This window comes from Argopecten irradians, chromosome 2 (assembly GCF_041381155.1).
Source record: "Argopecten irradians isolate NY chromosome 2, Ai_NY, whole genome shotgun sequence".
NCBI lineage: Eukaryota > Metazoa > Mollusca > Bivalvia > Pectinida > Pectinidae > Argopecten > Argopecten irradians.
Genome location: NC_091135.1, coordinates 10,646,952 through 10,665,534, shown reverse-complemented (window position 1 = coordinate 10,665,534; position 18,583 = coordinate 10,646,952). Strand labels below are relative to the sequence as shown.

General features: G+C 34.0%; 1 protein-coding gene across 1 annotated transcript in view; it reads left to right on the top strand.

The window, feature by feature from the left end:
- The window catches only part of LOC138314427 (uncharacterized), a 39,209-nt gene that overhangs the window by 17,449 nt on the left and 3,177 nt on the right, over positions 1-18,583 (top strand). The window contains exons 2-5 of the mRNA XM_069254753.1: positions 13,089-13,313; positions 15,831-16,196; positions 16,608-16,757; positions 17,198-17,272. Of these exons, the coding sequence (XP_069110854.1) occupies positions 13,089-13,313; positions 15,831-16,196; positions 16,608-16,757; positions 17,198-17,272 (816 nt within the window). The remainder of the gene's footprint in view (positions 1-13,088; positions 13,314-15,830; positions 16,197-16,607; positions 16,758-17,197; positions 17,273-18,583) is intronic.

Here is an 18,583-nt window from a genome sequence, read left to right as displayed (position 1 = left end):
TGTAGACAGTTAGAATCAACAAGCGATGGATGAGGGCCAAGTTAACTTAGGTGTTCTGTGCTCGGGTCATTACCCCTAGTTCTCAAAAGCTGAGTTCTGCCAAAAACAACAGTTTTGCAACTGTCGATCGCAATGGCTATGGTTTCGGTATACAATTGTTTAATGCATATGTATGTATTTTTCTGTCTGTTAAAGCTAGTTTCGAAGATTAAAGATGACTTTCGAAGCCGTAACATAACTTCTAATTGCTTAAGCAAACCCAAGACAAAACTACAATTTCAAGTCATGAAATTTCATCCTTCGTGTAATGATTTATTAAGTTCCAAAACGCCATTTAGATAACGGTACATAGCTTGAGGGTTTAGAAACGTATTTTGCCTTTCAAATGGTGAGTCTTTGACACCTTACATTACCTTGACATCATTAACTATTTTAGTTTATTTCCATAAGCACTCATGGTTCTCATTATCAAGAGAGTCATATAATGATCTGATGACAATATGTAACACACAACTGTTGACTGACTGTCAGGGCACCATGCATTATACGTTATTGCATATACCGCCTAGAAATATGTTTTCATATAACCATGTTGTTTGCCTAAACACCTGTCTTAATATGAAACTTCTTGTGGTTTTGCCTCGACGACATACCTTGTATGACCCTGCTTGTTGTGTCGACAATATTTCAAAGCTTATCAAAGCTTATTAATAAAATGAAATGATAACTTTTTAGAGGTGAAGTTCGGATAAAACGATAGAAAACATAAAGGAAATACATAAATGAAATGAAGTGCAGATTGATTTATCTATTTTATTCAATTGTCTATTTATTAACAATTTTTCATTTACACATACATTGTATTCTGAGATAAACTTTCCCCCTTTATATAAGCACCATGCAAACAGTCGAGCGACTATATATAACAGTTGAAGTAGATGAACTCTTATATATACGTTTCTGTTCTATTTTTACAAATTTGACCCGTTGTACTAGGCACATAACCTTGTGTTGCATCTTAAACAAGTAAAACGATTTAGTAACAAAATGTTTTGGCTGTTTCCGTCTCGTGTCTAGACTAACGGACAAGTACACGTGCACAATTACGAGCACTTTTAAACATTTTAATGACCCGGATGACATGATCCGACACCGAGGTTTCGGTTATCACTCTCGCGAGAGTTAAACGAGAATCCATGCTTCCTCTTATTTCTGATAGTATTTCATAAGCAGTCCACAAGCATTCACCCTAAACAAGATTTTTGGAGTTTAGAAAAGGTCATTTTTCATAACCGAGTGTAGCACGATAGTTTACGCGGCTTTTATCTGGTTATAAAGTGTGTTTCCAAATGTCTACGTGTATCTTTTGAGTTTCCTTTCTTCATGGACAATAAATCTTGCCATAAATTATGTTTACAATGCATACACATTGGTGCTTAGCACACCACATGCTCACATATGAGAATAACTTATTTTAAAAATTCCATGATGGAGTTTAAGATTTCGTCAGAGAAATATGTGCTAGCTGCAGCAAATTCTTTATTAGATCGAGACTATTGATAACATTTTTGTTTACAATTTGTTATATCTAATCGTCAGCCATGATATCATGTACGCACCGCTACTATAATATGATGAATAAATTACGCCGGCAAATAAAAAAATGACATAGTGCTTGCCACCATTATAGTACTATCTCACTGCAGCGTACTTCTGAAATAAACAAAGCATAACATCTCGCCTTGTCATATGGCAGGAGGAGTAGATGTTATGGTCCATTGTTTCAGAGACCCGAGCAATAGAAGAAAATACTTTCGCAATTGAGAGAGTCAAAAGATTTTTCTTACAACGACGAAGGTTCAAATCATCTTTTCGTTTGCTTTTATTTTGCGTATTACTAATTACCGCCCACCACTATAAAAAGGGCGAGAGTTTCACTACACAAGATATCATAGCATGAATATACCGCAGTCTATACGCACTTCATACACGTAAAGCAACGCATACATAGGAGACCGTCCTTACATGATCCTGGCTGCTAATATGACGTTAATTTAATCATAAAAAAATAATTTACAAACATATTACCGCCTTATTCACAGCTCCGATCATTAAGGATGGTTTCCGCGTGACAATTACGGGATATATTCGTGTGATTGTTCTTGTGATACTTGTGCAAACTCTTTGCCATATTGTAAAACGAAGTATAGCTTTATCTCACTGAAACGTTCTGTAAAAGTAACTACAAATGTATCTTACACTCAAACTGGTTACGTCTTCATAACCCCTGATAAGCATCAATCATGAACAGAAACTTTTTCAAAGATTAAAGAATGTCTCAATCAGAGACAGAACCCTTTCAAAGCTGGAAGTGAGACTTTTGTATGGATTTTGAAGACGACATAAAGTTTTAAAATGAACCACACTCCATCTAGAAGTCGACATATTATTACCAATAAATGGCATACACGCGATGTCAGAGGGAGAAAAAGCTACGTCATTATAACTCGACACCGTCGACTTATAATGGTATCATCAAGCATAAATGCAATGAATGTCTTTCAGGAACAGAAAACGCGACATATATATTTCCTTTTTTCTCTATAAAGTTCCCTGATGTAACACGCGGATGGACATTTATTAGGAGGTGTAACTAGGCTGGCATTAGACACATAACCGTAATGATAGTCTGATAGTGTATCTGGAGGAGTTGTATGAGGAAATAGGAGATTATAGTGTATTAAATGAGGTTATATATTTATCGTTGATTTAGAAACGTTGCATGGATAACTGTCAAACAATCTCAATATTGAATCTTAGTGGGAAAACCCAGCAGGGGATACATTAGGTACGATCGAAGTAGTTTCTGGCTTGGTTTGATGATTTTCTGGATGCATGGTAGATGGTGTTTCTCATTCTAATGAAGGAGTATATGTTGTACCATTGATCATATATCGCATTTTCCTGTATTTTTTGTATCTACCGGTATGAATATTAAGTTGCTTTAACTTTCATATCCCTTAGCCAAGCTTGCTGAACATTTGTATTACATAAACTCAATGTTGAAGGGACAATTCAGCTAAAAGTACATTGGAATTTGCAGTTATATCGGAAAGAAACCAGTTCTAATGGAAATTAGATCAGTTAGTTTTACTGTGATATGCCAGAAAAGCCCACTGTAGTGAAATGTATGTGAAATGTTCAAACTCGCTTGCTGTCCGCCATTACATATTGTGGTCTGACGTCTTGTATGCCGAACCCTGGCCCTTGCGAGTGTAGTAAAAAAAATTGTGTAGAACTACTCGAATCGCTCTTACAGCAGTGTGTTTACCTTATTAGGTGCATGTTCTTGTCTAATGTCTAGATATAATTTCACCAACTACTCAGTGGTATTGTATTGTATTTGATTAACGTACGTGACTTTGGCGCGTGTATGGGTACAGCATACATGTTATACCTTCTTAATCGTATTGATCAACGATTCGGAATTTCAACGGAATCAATCAAAATACTTAACAATATCGTGGAATTTGTCAATATTTCTTGTTATGTATTTCATAAGGAATGTAGAACAATTCATTAATGTCATAGTTTCCTTTATGTTACAGAATTTGCTTCATTGAATTGTCCCTTTACTAACAGTATGTTTCTTACATCACAAAGTTTACTGTTAAGTACTCAAATTTTTAAATTACTAATTATCATTAATTGTTTACGCTTTAGTGATGATATGCGTGTTGTTGATAGATCTGATGCAAACGAAAATGATATTTGCATTATGAAGTTACATTACTTTGGTCATGTAGATATAAAAATAGATGATCAATTTGTCAAAGGATTGTTTCTCACACTTTGGTTTGTGTTGTCGTTTTATTTATGAAGAGGGCCGATTTGAGTATTTTCCTCTTATCCTTTTGTATCTTATATACGCGCTTTATGATTTTGTCTTTGATTACAACTATACTACATTAACATTTGTAACTTTTAATGAAAATGAAATTTCTATAAAATGGTTATTTTTATGCTGTGATGGACATACGGCGTCTTTTGTTACAGTCACTCTTAAAATTGGTATTGCAAGTATTCATGTTCTGGGGTTTTATACAGAAATAAAGAATTTGCCTTCACGCTAATCGTGGTTTTGGTTATATGTTCTACGTACCAAGTCTGAATGCATAATTGCCCCCATTGTATTTTACTTAAGATCAAACGTTCTCGGGAGTAAAAGGCATTTTTGTTTTCTTCTTAATCCTGAACATGTACTTATTCACTATCTTTATATCTACTTTGAAGATGTAAAGATCTGACGAATGTTTTATTCTTTGGGAAATAAATGCTTAAGCTACTAGAAGTAAAAATGTATAGAACGTTGCTAGATATGCCAACATATGTAGGGAGAAAATAAAGATGGAATCGACAGGAAGTTGTTATAAATGAACACTCATGTAAAACGGAATAAGCATGGGAACTGAATGGATGTTGTAAGAATTGTTTATGTGTGTTCAGAAGGGAAATACATTTTATTTATAAGATTGTACACTGTAACATATACACTGTACACGCTTCAAGAAAGGAAATGAAATTTGACCGGAACATATGCACACATATGTGTTTTGGGGAAAAGATAGAAATCGACCGGAAGTTGAAATGAAATGAAATTCTACAGGAAATTAGCTTAATAATTCATATGTTGGAAACGAACATGGAAATTGACCGGAAGTTGATTCGCATAATTAAACGAAGTACCAATTGCATTCAGTTATGTAGCAAAATTTGCATAATTACGTAACTGTATTTGATTCATATTAGACTGTATACTGTTATACAGTTTTTTTTAATCATATTTCTATATGAATGGCATTTTTGCGTACATTCCATATCATTAGTAGGACGGAAACGAACAATTTCCGGTTCTCGTTCACTCAGAAGCTTCTGTGTCGTTGTCATTAAGGCACTTGTTATTTAAGCGTTATGGCGACATATGTTTATTTATAGATTTAATTTGACCTTTTCGTCCACAGAAAATCAATCCTTTTTGTTCGGAGTTAATGACAAAGGATTAGACAGAGGAAATGCCAAAAAAAAATACAAAATCAACGTAGTAAATAGTTAAGGCAGACGCATTCTTTTTAATATAAAGAGTGACATTTCAATATATTTATTCTTTATTAAATATGCATTTGTTATGGGATTGCGAGATTGTTAAAACATTTAAACATCAGGAAACTTCTTTAACTCGTCAAAGATACAAGAAAGTAGCACTTAAACCCAAAACTCGCCGTCAGTCAAATAAAACATAAAAAAGATAGAAAAATCACTAATGATTTAAATTTTTTCGAAAGACTCTAAGTAAATATATGTTACTTTATAATGAACTGTGTCTAAATTTTAATTACTTAATTTGGGTTAACAAGCAAGTTTTAGCAAACTTAGTGTCCATCGTGAATACAGAAATATAAATATCTAAACAGTCATAAGTTGCAAAATATAATGAAATAAAGAGCTACAAATTAATTCAAAATGTCATACAAACGTCTCGTATAATCCAGGCCTCTAAAAATGATTTTTTTTGGCGTCGTAAAAAAGTAAAAAAAAAACGTAGAAAAATACCACTATAAATAATCTATAGAGATTTTCAATATCATGAACGTGCATTGTACTATACCATTAGTTCTCATTCCATTAAAAACAATTGTTTTGTGCCAAATTACCAAAACGAAATTATAAAATGATACATGAAATGTTACCAAGGATATGGATATAATTATGAAAACATCAAAAATAGCTACACTTGTGAACAAAGACAACATGTAAAATGATACCCAATTATTGACCAGTCTGAAAGATACGAATTAATATTTCTTTTGATAAACGAATTTCAAATGACATCCAAATGTACGATAAGATTTTAACAATATTGTAACAATTGCTGACGTCTGCTAGAAAACACGAGATGAAAAGGTCTTAAAGTATCACAAGATGTCAAGGATTTACTTTTAGGTCTCTTTATATAGGGTAAATTTAAATGGGGTACCTTTCTCGATTGTTTTGTTTCTAAATTCGAGGATATTAGTATATGTAGCATTTTAAACTTTTTGATGATATCATTAGTTAGCATAAAAATAGCTGGAATACTGTGATCGAAAACTGAGTCTAGAACACTTGTTAAAGGTTTTAACATGTAAAAATATATATACTCATTGTGACAACCTGTAGAAATTGTACTGTTTAATCATCTGATTTTAAAATTCTGCGTTTTTCTTCTACCAATTGATAAGTTTACCTCTTAGTATCACTGCTGAGTTCCAAAAAATAAAACAGCTGTCTGATGCAGTCTATGTCTTAGAGGAACTAATATCTAAGTTGTTTTTGTGCATTTTAAAACCATGCTGCAATACACTTTAACAGGTGTTAACCCGTCGGTTCCATTACATCAAGTTTCTACCTACATAGTCTATCAAGGTGTGTGTTAATTCCGTTTAATACAATCTTTGAATCCGGGATATTTCCCCCGAGTTTTATATCAACTGATAAATAGTAAATAGGGCACTAGCAGCAGGTACCACATACAATTGATAACGTATCTGGGGTAACTGACTTTGAAAGAAAATCCTTCGTTATTTAATAGCAGATGGAAACAGTATGCTTGAAGCTCTACCTTTAATAGAAACACTATTCATTATATATATAGACTATCCTGTTTTCTAAACTATATATACTTACTAAAGTGAAGAAGCACACATGTGAACTCTGCTTCGTTTTATGCTAAAATAAAAAAAAACACTTCTGTAGTCGACAAATGAGTATTTATTGATTGCCAATGATGTTATTAAATGTCAATGATAAATTAAAACAATAAAGTTTAACATAAAAGGTTCGGTAAAATATAAAATGACTATCATAAGTATAGAAATATCTTTATTTAGGTGTATTTTAAAGACATATGTTTTAATGAGATGAAGTATACAATAGTTTCCGCTTTCACAATGAGACACAAATTGTATTTTTACTTATAAACGTCATTTGGACATAATAATTTGTAAGGCGCAACCATTACATTCTCGGTATGTAACATACAGATCGTTTGTTCTGTGGAAAGTAGGAAAGTATCATTATTACTGTAAATATTTAGTTTTTACTTGGGATATTTTGGTATATTTGTTACAATGCCTATAAGTGCTTTCTCAATGAAACATTACTATGATAATCTTATCAATTAGCACACTCTATGGCAACTGCTGATCGATTAAATATATCAATGTTGCGATATCAGCCCGGAAACAGACCCTCATGACTGCATCCTATGGTCGAAAGCTCGGGTTAAGGCTTAGGATGATGTCCGATTATGTTTTATATCATAAATAAAGTGTTGCAGCGGGATTTAATTACATGGTATAAAAAATAATTTATTATTTTTTCCTTTATATTATTGTTTAAACAAAGGTAAAAAGATGTGTCATATTACCAAGAGACTGGCTCGTCCGTCATCAACAACTTAAGGATCTGGATCTGAATCAATGGTTTTCAATCAAAAAGCTGCCAACTGCTAGAGGATTATCAGGGTGGTAACATCGAATAAAGGAAAACTTTTTCTTACAATTTTTCGTCTAAGTCTTCAGAGACTCTGGGCCATGTGTTTTTCCCTTACATTGACCATTACAATTAACGGCGAAGATATTGATCTATCACTTAAAATACTTTTACGATAATAAGACTATCATTTGTTTGGTCTAACCATTGGCGGGCCTGAGATGAAAGAACAGCTACATAGTGCACTACTGTGTCTTTTGCATCATATCTAGTTTTCGCTGAACTCGGGTTCACATACATTTCATTATCTGCATACGAGTGTTTCAGACTTATCTGTTGATCTACGTGTTATACTACATTAATAGAGAACATTTGATATTCTCCTATTTCTTACGTCGTGTTTACGTAAAGGAGAAAACTAAAATATCTGGTTCATAGCAGAAAAGAATAAGTGCCCACATATGTTCCCAATCAACAGTGTTTCATTGCTAACAGAGTACCGTGATAGATTCAAAGGCTACTTTCGGTTTTCGACTCCCTTTGTTTTTCTTTCAGATTCGAATTCATTACAACATACATCTACTTTTTATCAATGATACAAAGGAAATTGGAATTTTCTCAATCTTGCGGTAACACATCATATACTGGGTGGTATAGACCTGTGGTCTCGCAATTGATATATTACAATCCATCACTTTCTTCCTGTTTTCTATCGTGTATAAAATTCTTGTTTCAGAGGAAAACGCTGCTTTTCTATTATTTATAGATGGGAAATAAAAACATTGTTTTGTTTTGTAGCGAGAAACCATAAATAAATAGTATCTTTTGAACATTCTTTATAAAAGCGGTTCCCATTTGTGTCTCGTTTTAAAGCGTGCTTTATGACGATAAAATGCTAACGCATATCTAAGTTGGACATCCTTATTGCTAAAAGTATGAATGCACACCGCTAAATGTATCTTTTGAAAATACATGTAATTCCTTTTCAATTTCCATACTTGTTTGCCTCGATGTTAACATGCTTACAGCTGGCGACAAGATAGAATGTCAAATGACATGGTTCTGGTCCTTTTGGCTTCCAAATCCATCAGATATCAGACTCATTGTTCCGATTTAGTTGTTATATCTTAAATACTTAGTACATACTTCATAAAACGTTCATAGTTGTTACCGTTTTGAGGTATTTGTGGCCGAAATTTTAAAACAGTTTTCCTTAAGTAATAACAGAGCGCAGTTTTGCATTAACTTTATATTTATTAAGTATATGTAGGCACTCCAGATATATCTTTCATTATGGGCTCTATGGTTTCTAGAACAAAAACTTTTAAAATGTTCATAAAAATGCATGTTAAGGAAGGCTACCATAACAACAGCTTCTATGTACTGATCGTTCTCGGTGTTTTTGCTCCGGATACTCCTGTTTTCCTCGCCTATCAAACCTGGCACGTCTTTAAATGACTCTGACTGTGAATAGACCTCGATATATCGATTATGAATTTGATACGTTTAAATCGTTGAAGTATCAGAATACGTAACAGATTTTTTCTTTTGTAGAAAATTTGTCATTTTCAATTGTTGAGGTGTCAATTTTATATAAAAGACAAAATATATGAAATGCTTGCTGTCCGATATTCATTGCTGTATATCAGTTGATATCATAGTCGTTAAACCATTATAATGAATTTATGTATAAAGTTGTAAACTATAAGTCCAATTGAATGATCTTAATTAAGTTTTGTGAATTAATTAAATGATCCCGTATCTGGCATGTGTATAATTTCTTTAAACAGATTACTTTTGATAGGATAGATAGCGAAGGGGCGTTCATCCCTTCCACTGATGTGTTCATCAATTATCTTATATCTCAAATTAACCTTCGTTTGTGATATTAAAGATGCCGATAACATTACTACACGCTGCCAACAACAGAATAATGACCTATATTTAAGCCCCTGGTGGTTTTCCTATAGACAGTATGTCTATTTGGTAGTTATGCAGATACTTCAGAAAACATTTCACATGGTAGTCTGCTCTCATTATCCGGTTATACTGAAGTTAGCTATCGCGTTTAATGTTTATCAATGTTTTTTCCCCTCCAGGATAAGGTTTCAAAGTACGCATCGTGCAGATTCTATCTGATCAAATACCCACACTTGTTTGATATTTTAAACCAATCAAATTGCTGTATGATTTCGTAACAGCCCAAACAACCCTTCAGAACCTCTTGAGAGGTCTGGTATGTTTTCTTACACTTTAAAGGGATACAGTTTCTTAAGGTCATGGAATCGTGGCGAAATTGGTCTACAACAAACAAATTACTGAGTAATATATTTATTCAATTTATTCTATGCCGTAGAATTAAAGCTGGACTTGGCTCTCTGACGCCAACTGGCTTTCGAAAGGAATATGCGATAGAAGTTGGGATTACTGAATAACAAGTTCTAACTAATTTCACAATTAAAACAAACCTACTTATGTTTCGATATTTTTTCTTTTTTAGGGGAGGTTGTAATTTTTTTGTTTTCGGTTAGAAAATAATAATGTGTATTTTAAAAGACACTTTTAAAGAGTGTCGAGTTTCGTAACATTGAAGCGACACGAAGAAGACAGAATGTTGAAATAGATGAGGTCGTTCTAAGTTGATATAACCTCTTAATTCTATATTAAAATGGATCAACGACTGGGTAAGATAACACTTCAACTGTACCAATTACTTGCGAAAAAAAAGAAGAAATATTTGTACTCGGGAATGAAATAAGGTTTGTAGGCTAATTCCCTGTTACCTGAAGAGCTGTTCTAGTCCGGCCTGCTTAGCTCTTCTTTCATTACTTAAAACACGTGAGGAGGGCGGGGGCCTCAACTAGCAGATACTGTAGGGGAACATCAATATTTATTTTCAAACATTTTTCCTCAGTTTTCGACGGAATCTAAAACAGGTGTGTTCTCTTGCACGAATTGCGTATCTTTGAACTTGCAAATAATATAAATTGAAAATTGATGTTAAGAGATAGCTCGCAATTCCTTAACGTGAAAAACTTTTTTTCTTTTGGGTTTGCCAACCAACGCAACTTGAAATTCTTTCATGAAAAATGTTCGCGGAATTCAGTGTAACTGTTATTCTATTAATTCAATCCTGAAGATCTTTTGATGTGCTTGACTTGATACTTATCAGTGAAGTTTTATCGCTTAATGGGTTATACGTCAACATTAGATCGAGCTCCGCACATGTCTATTATATAATATGGCATAGTGGTGGCAGTAAGGGTTGCCTTTATACGCAAATATCAATTTGTATAAGGTCGATAAAAATCCTAATCTTCGCCATCGTAAACCAACACATGTTTGCCCCAGCTTTGCCTATTTTAATCAGTTGTAACAAGTTAAGGTTTCCGAGAGTGACGAACGTAAGTAACTCTTATCGATATGTAAGATGAATTTCCAATAAAATATAGCAAACTCCGTTTTTTTTAAATAAAAATGAATTTTTGTGTTCTGGTCATAAATAAATCTGAATTAATTTTTCTGTATGTTTTGTTTCTTTGAAATAGTTAATAGCTCACTGAAGACACATGGTAGATTATACGGAAACCTGTTGCATCCAGCCCGAAATTATCTCCGAAGGATGGGACATTTAGTGATTTTATTGTGCTATCTCACTGAAACATACTATCAAAGATACAGAGCAGCACACCCTACTTATTCACATTATTTTACACTTGAAACACATTTTATTAGCTTTTTTCACAGTATACAAAGACAAATACAAAAGAAACACCTTTTTCACTCTCACTTTCTCACGTAAAGTATTAAGGATATTTTAAATGCATTGGTTTCAGTCGCCACTAGACATTTTCAGAAAAAAATTAATTTTGTTTTAGAATATTACATTTGTGTAATGAAAATGCTGGATTACATTTGTAGTGTATCTACAATGTATTTGTATAGAATTTCCCTATGCAAAAAGTAGTATCTACATTCACATATTATTAATCTTCAGCCAGCTTTCGGATTATTCGTGTTCATCATGAGAGAGTATGATTAGCTAGAGGTACTAGTGTAAAGATATTCAGAAGTTAAGAAAACCCAAGCATTAAGTATTGTTTAGAGATGTAAGAACGTACAACGTCATTGAATATTCCATCATATTCTAAAAAAAATATAACATAACAAAAGTATCTCAGACTGACTTGAACTGCAGCTCAATATGACGTAATTTGAGACTTAAATAAGGCACTTGCACGGTTTATGTTTTGGTAAGGACATTAAGTTCATGGCAAAAGATATCCACCATTGTTAATTCAGCGTAATCAGGGGGTAACCTTATATTGGTCTTATTGGCTACACTTAGGAACGCAGATGATGCTATGTGGCAGCATGTGTACAATCGATGTGATATTGTGCACGTGCATTACCAGGCCAGAAATACAGTACAGGTAATTATTCACACCTGTGTTTGAGTGTTATTTGGCAATTGGATGTTGAATTATCGTGTTAGAACACTTAAAGTTTAACGGAAAATTAAATTATTTCGCCGCGATAGATACATGTATATCTCTTAAGCTCTACCGGCGAGTATAAATGAAGAGTATATACACTTTCTCCTCAAGGACGATCAGTTTTGTTGTGTGGTGATAAACGATATATTTGTACAAGAGCATGCAATGAGGGGAATTTCTACCACCAAACTCAGATAACAATAATAATAATAATAAAAAAAAAACTCTTTTTAAATCATGTACGAACTTTCAAGTCTCGATTCAAAAGAAACGAATATTATATATTGAAATCATTTTATGTATGTCGATTGTTCTTATTGGCCTGTATGGAAGCATTTCGGGACAATACAAAGGGGCCACAGTGGCCGAGTGGTTAAGATGTCTTGACATATTACCACAAGACCTCTACCTCTGGGTCGCGAGTTCGAATCCCATGTTGAGCAGTTGCCAAGGGACTGACCGCTGGTCGGTGGTTTTTCTCCGGGTACTCCTGCTTCGTCCACCAGCAAATCTGGTACATGACCCTGGCTGTTAATAGGACGTTAAACTAATAAACCCACTTCACAGGAACGCGTTGAGTAATGATATGATCTATCAATCGGGACAATACTATGGGACAAGGAAGTAATTCCAACCGTGTGGACAAAACAAAATTGTTAAATTTTCGAGGCGATTTGCCCCTTTATCAAGACATACAAAACGAACACGATTACATAATAGGATACGAACAGTAATGCGGGACAAAGTATACAAATATTAAACTATATAGCAAAGTGGAACGCAATTAACCCTTCGGCAAGTGGCAGCCGAAGGCTGGATCTACAAAAGTGTATCCATGCTGTGATCGCCTCGAAAATTTGACAATTTTGTTTTGTCCACACGGTTGGAATTACTTCCTTGTCCCATATTTACCATTTGAAGTAATTCGTATCCAACAGATTTACGTTTGATTGGATCCCGTGTCATCTGGAAAATCCTGTTGATATTACTTCTTTGACCCTTAATAAAATATTTAGGATATATTCGTCTTTTTTTATTCAAATATTTTTTTTTTCATTTCAGAACAAGGCCAGGGTTGTGGGGTTAATGTTTGTTACCGTGGAAGGAAGAGGTTGTTATGCGATAGTTCTCAGATTCTGATAACAAACGTCACAGACTTGAGCACTGGAACTGATGACGTTAGAGCTTTCCAGAACTTGAGGCGCATGTGCATGGGCAAATCGTCATGTGACACGTCAGTAATCTGCAACGGAAGGAGTTTGAAAGTCTCCTACCTGTGTATAAGTGGTAAGTCGAAAATCGAGAACTAGTTCAATTCAGAGGACATCTCGCAACTTCTACCTCCTAAGATGAGCATATAGTAATGTAGGTTGGTGGTTTTTTTTCTTCCAAACATTCCGTATTTGGTTAAAACCAGATCACGAAATGCACTGAAATGATATTTATATGTTCCAAAACAATTATAAAAAGGTAAATAGATATAGTATTAATTTTCGTTTTTATGCGATCTTTATTACTAGACATATTTGTGATAACAATTTTCCTAATTAACTACGAAAGCCAATGTGGGCTCATTTTGGTAGAAGAAAAAAATATTTTCGCATTATTACGCGAAACTTACGTGTTATTACGTGGGATGTTGGCGTTATTACGAGAAAATTTGGCGTTATTAGGCGGAACTTTGACGTTATTTCACGAAACTTACGCGTTATTACGCGGAACTTTGGCGGTATTACGCGAAACTTACGCGTTATTACGCGAAACTTACGCGTTATTACGCGGACTTGGCGTTATTACGCGAAACTTACGCGTTATAACGCCAAAGTTTCGAGTTATAACGCCAAAATTAACGCGAAATTTTTTTTTTTTTTTCTTCTACCAAAATGAGCCTAATCACCTTTCGTAATTAACAGCTGTCTTCTTGAAAGAAGGATAATATCTAATTTTATACAATAATTATTTTTAGGTTAAAATATTTTCCCGGTATCACCACCTCCAATTTTAATCATATCGACATATTTGAGTCAAACAAGAACGCAAACTATATATATATGTATATTTCTACCACAAAAGGCACTGTTATTCAACTCTCACGGTATCAAATAAACGATGCAGCTTTTGATTACCAATTTGTTTACACCACACGTGGTATAAACTCTGTACGAATTCTGATTGGCTGACACGATGAACTTTGACCGAACTACGTCTTTCTCAGTGTCGTGTCTTCATTTGTCAACGTCATCAATAACCGAGTGACGTCATGCTATGCTGTGATCGCTGCTTGGCGCCAAAACTGCTGTTGGATAGCGTACTTATCCTCGTCGTATTTTTATCGGCTAAAAGCGGATAATTGTGGTAGAAACAGGTCACACGACTCGTGGTTGTTGGATATGGAATTTATTCCACACTCGTAAGTTATTTTTTAAAAGTTACAAAAGACACTCGCTAAAGCTCGTATCTTTTGTAACTTTTAATAAATAACTCACTCGTGTGGAATAAATTCCATATCCAACAACCACTCGTTGTGTAACCTCTATATATAGATTTATGTGCGTATTCTATCATGAGCCGAAAGTTATCCGTATCTGATCTGTTAACGGGAATATTTTCAATAGTCCACTGAACTCTAATGAACTCTTTATTTCTTTTCATCACTAAGTAAGATAATCAGTATCAAATGCGCAATAATTAAGTAGAAGAAACACTCAAAGACAGTACAAACAGGAGAAAGGGTAGAGGGAAAGTACTAAGTGATTTGGCTAATGTACAAAAATCATAACGATTTGCTAGCTAAGCTCCGCTGTAGAAATGAAAAGCGATATTTCGCCATCACTGGTTGAGATTGAAAGCTGGTCTTTATGAGTTCAGTTTAACCTCTTTATCAACTAATGAGGCTAAACTGATGGAAATCAACTTTATGCCATTAAATCATCTAGAAATTTCGAGCGCACGAGATAGTGGGGTGGTCGAGCAGCCTGAAGTTTAAACTGTAAATATACATTACAGCGAAGTAATTACATCATAAAACATGTACATCAAGTTTCATCAGTTATGGAAAGGATAACATAATATATCTCTTGATGAAATTGTACACTGTAGTACGCTAGCATATTTTGCTAGAATTAGGATTGTTATGAATATTAAGCTATTAAGATGTTATTTAGACAACGATAGTAGGCAATTTTATGTATGTAAAATAACCACAGCATTAAACAGTTTGCCGGTTCTTCCTTTAAGACCTTGTGGTGTCAATTATGACCTAAGGGCAAGATAATACCTTGCCTTATTCATTTATTGTCCACAGTGCTGTTATTCTACCTATTAGAAATTATATTAACTTCACTTCCATTCAACTGTGGTAGTATGATTCAAGTCCCACTGGCCTTTTACTTGTGGAACAAACCAAGGCCAACGTGAGACCAAAATGTCAAGTTTGGATCGTAGCGCGACGATTTTGTCTTTGGAACTTTGGATTCCATCCACATTCAATCTATGTGACAATGCAATCTTGACAGTTATAAATAGAATGTTCTATTAAAAGGAGAACAGTAGTCACCGCATGTAGCTACAATGGGTGGAAGTGTTGGTATAAACATTGCTAAAATGCTATTACCGTAAATTAAATCCGATTCCGTTACGTGGCTACTTCTCTTTTAGTTTTACAGATACTGCTTCATTGCTCCATTGGTCGTTAGAACGAAATGTTGTTAGTTCTATCTCTGCTTTATGTTGAGTTTTATTTTTCAAGGTGATCCTTTGTCTTTCGAAATAACGCGTGTAAATTGATCCCTGCTATCGTTTCAGAATTCTCCATGGAAAGTGGATGTACTGGAAACATACAAGAACTGACGTCACATGATGGTTTTATCCAGAGTCCATCCTACCCCTCAACAACCATCGACCAATGTCAGTGGAAAATCATCGTCCCCCGAGAGTCTTACGTCACAATAACCGTCCATGACCTTGAGAAAACAGGTCAGACTCAATCTGATTGCGAGGCTGGGATCAAACTCTCGACCATGCGAGATTGTGTTAATCATACACTTCCGTCCGATACTATCTGTCATGTTGACAACCTCGAGCCCATGGTCGCCTGTGGTGCCGTCACAGTCAGTCTCGTTCCCAGTGATATTCAACATTCCAAAGTGAGGTTCTGGTTGTCATATAAAGGTAAAACATTTTGTGGTATAGGATTGATTGACATTTGATATTTTTTCAAACGATAATTTTAATATTTTCATAATCAGATTAAAATAAAAACGAACTGATGTAAAATATCCTATCACAAGTTACTAATGAGTGTAAACTAAGTCCGTTAGGTCAAATTCATAAAATCTCTAGAAAACTATTTAAAAAGTAATTAATGTATTTAATTTTGTTAGTCATTATTAACTCCCTTTACGTTGAGCTGTTTAACTTTGAATGTTCTAAGCTTGATAGATACATTATTTTTGTGTCTGATCACAATTTATGCATGATCATTTTTTGAAAATGTGTTGTTTGAATGCAGTGATTAAGTTTGGAGAGTCTGATCACAATTTAAGCATTATCATTTTTTGAAAATGTGTTGTTTGAATGCAGTGATTAAGTTTGGAGAGTCCATTGACCTTGACCTTCGTCCACTGTCCACTCACTGTCCGGAGGGGACTTACGACAAACACATGACCGTGGTTAGCAGCATAAAAGATTTACCGGAAGATGGACAAATAGAAGCGGACACCTTCGATATAAGTAAGAAGTAGGCTGTGTTAATTTGTTTAGAGATTACGACACACATCCGGAAGTCCAGGTGGCGAGGCGGATTAGGAATAGGAGTACAAAGTTGACCCAGATAAATAAGTAAACGATTTCCGTTTCTGATAAATTATTTCAAAGAACTATAAAAAAAAAAAATAGTTTTCGGACCTATTTTTTAAAAGTGTCTTCAATATGCTAACACAGTTTATTGGTACAATGACTACATCACTTATCATGTATACATGATGAAAGTATCTATACAAATTTTATAAATTAAGATTGTAAGTTGCGATAGATTCACATGGTTGTGCTATGCTGTTTATTGAACTTTAATTCACACGTACAGATATATGATGGCCTTGCGAAGAACGAAAGCAATAATACTTAATACCGTACATTATATACAATATTATATTGTTGTTTTATTTTTCCAGAGGAAACTACAACTACCAACATTACTATTCTTGAGAAAAGGGAGATAATCAAAGCAGATATGACGGAAAGAACAGGTAAAAAAGAGACACTAATTGCGGCACTGGCGTCTCTAAAAATAGAACAAAAAATCTCTAAATTGAAGCACTATTTTATTTTTATTACCGAAGCCTTTTTTTGTCTCATAAGTGTCTCAACAATTCAATTTTAGATACCAATTTACAATACAGTGCAAAAATCATATTATATATACTATGCATTTTGCATACACATACATTTATAGAGATATATAGTATGCATCACATACATTACATTACATCATATACACTGAAAAGGGAAAGCATAAATATATCTAGAAGTGCCGGCTTTAACATTACATGAAGTAAGCAGCTTAATATAAATAAAAGTCACTTTGATATCCCGAACGAAATGTAAAACAGATTTTCGGAAATTTCCGCAAATTATACAGATAGCTTCTATTCTGAACATTTAATAATTGAACAAGTGTAAAATATGATGGCGGATTCCATTAGTGCTTTTCAATATATTGTTTACGTTATAAAACGGACAAATAAATATTTAATGGAGTTCTTCATGCATACAATGTTGATTTCAATATATGCAACATCTACGTTCGGTTACAGTTCGCTGAATCTACCTCCTTCAATAGGTAAGTGATGTGCTGACAAACAATATTAAGAAATACGTTGTAAATAGACATCTGGAATAAATTTCGTTAAATAAAGTTGAAAAATGAAAAAGTCACTCAAATATTTGTACGAATTGCACTTTGATGAACCTACAATACAAAAATTTCCTCGTTTTAATAAACATGTCAGCCAGACGCTGCTTGGATATATTTAAAAATAATTACCCGGCAGCGCCAGTTACAACTTATGTAATTACATTCAACAACACTGTCATACACTGCTTATAGTAAACAATTTTCAAATTTTATTAATTTCAGCCAGTTTTTAATAAGTTTATACTTTCGGTTAAAGATGCTCCACCGCTGACAAATGGTGTTTTTTCACTATCTAAAACATGAGCAGACGATTTAGTAATTTTCTGCGGTTACAAAAAATACTTACTTTACACCATTATCACCATTGAAAAGGTCGAGCTTCTAATTTTACTTCAAGTTAAACATATGAAAAATAATTATTTGCATCCCAAAAAAAAATCCGTGGCACTATATCCTATATGGAATGAAGTACTGATTGCGCATGCACCAAAGGCAAAATAAATCATTTTATATTATTTTCTGTGTTAATTACACATATATACACAAGATTAAACACCAATTATTGTTCAAATGATGAATATCATTTATGCTCTGTCGGCGGTGGAGCATCTTTAATTGGCGAACGATCTAATTTTGAATAATC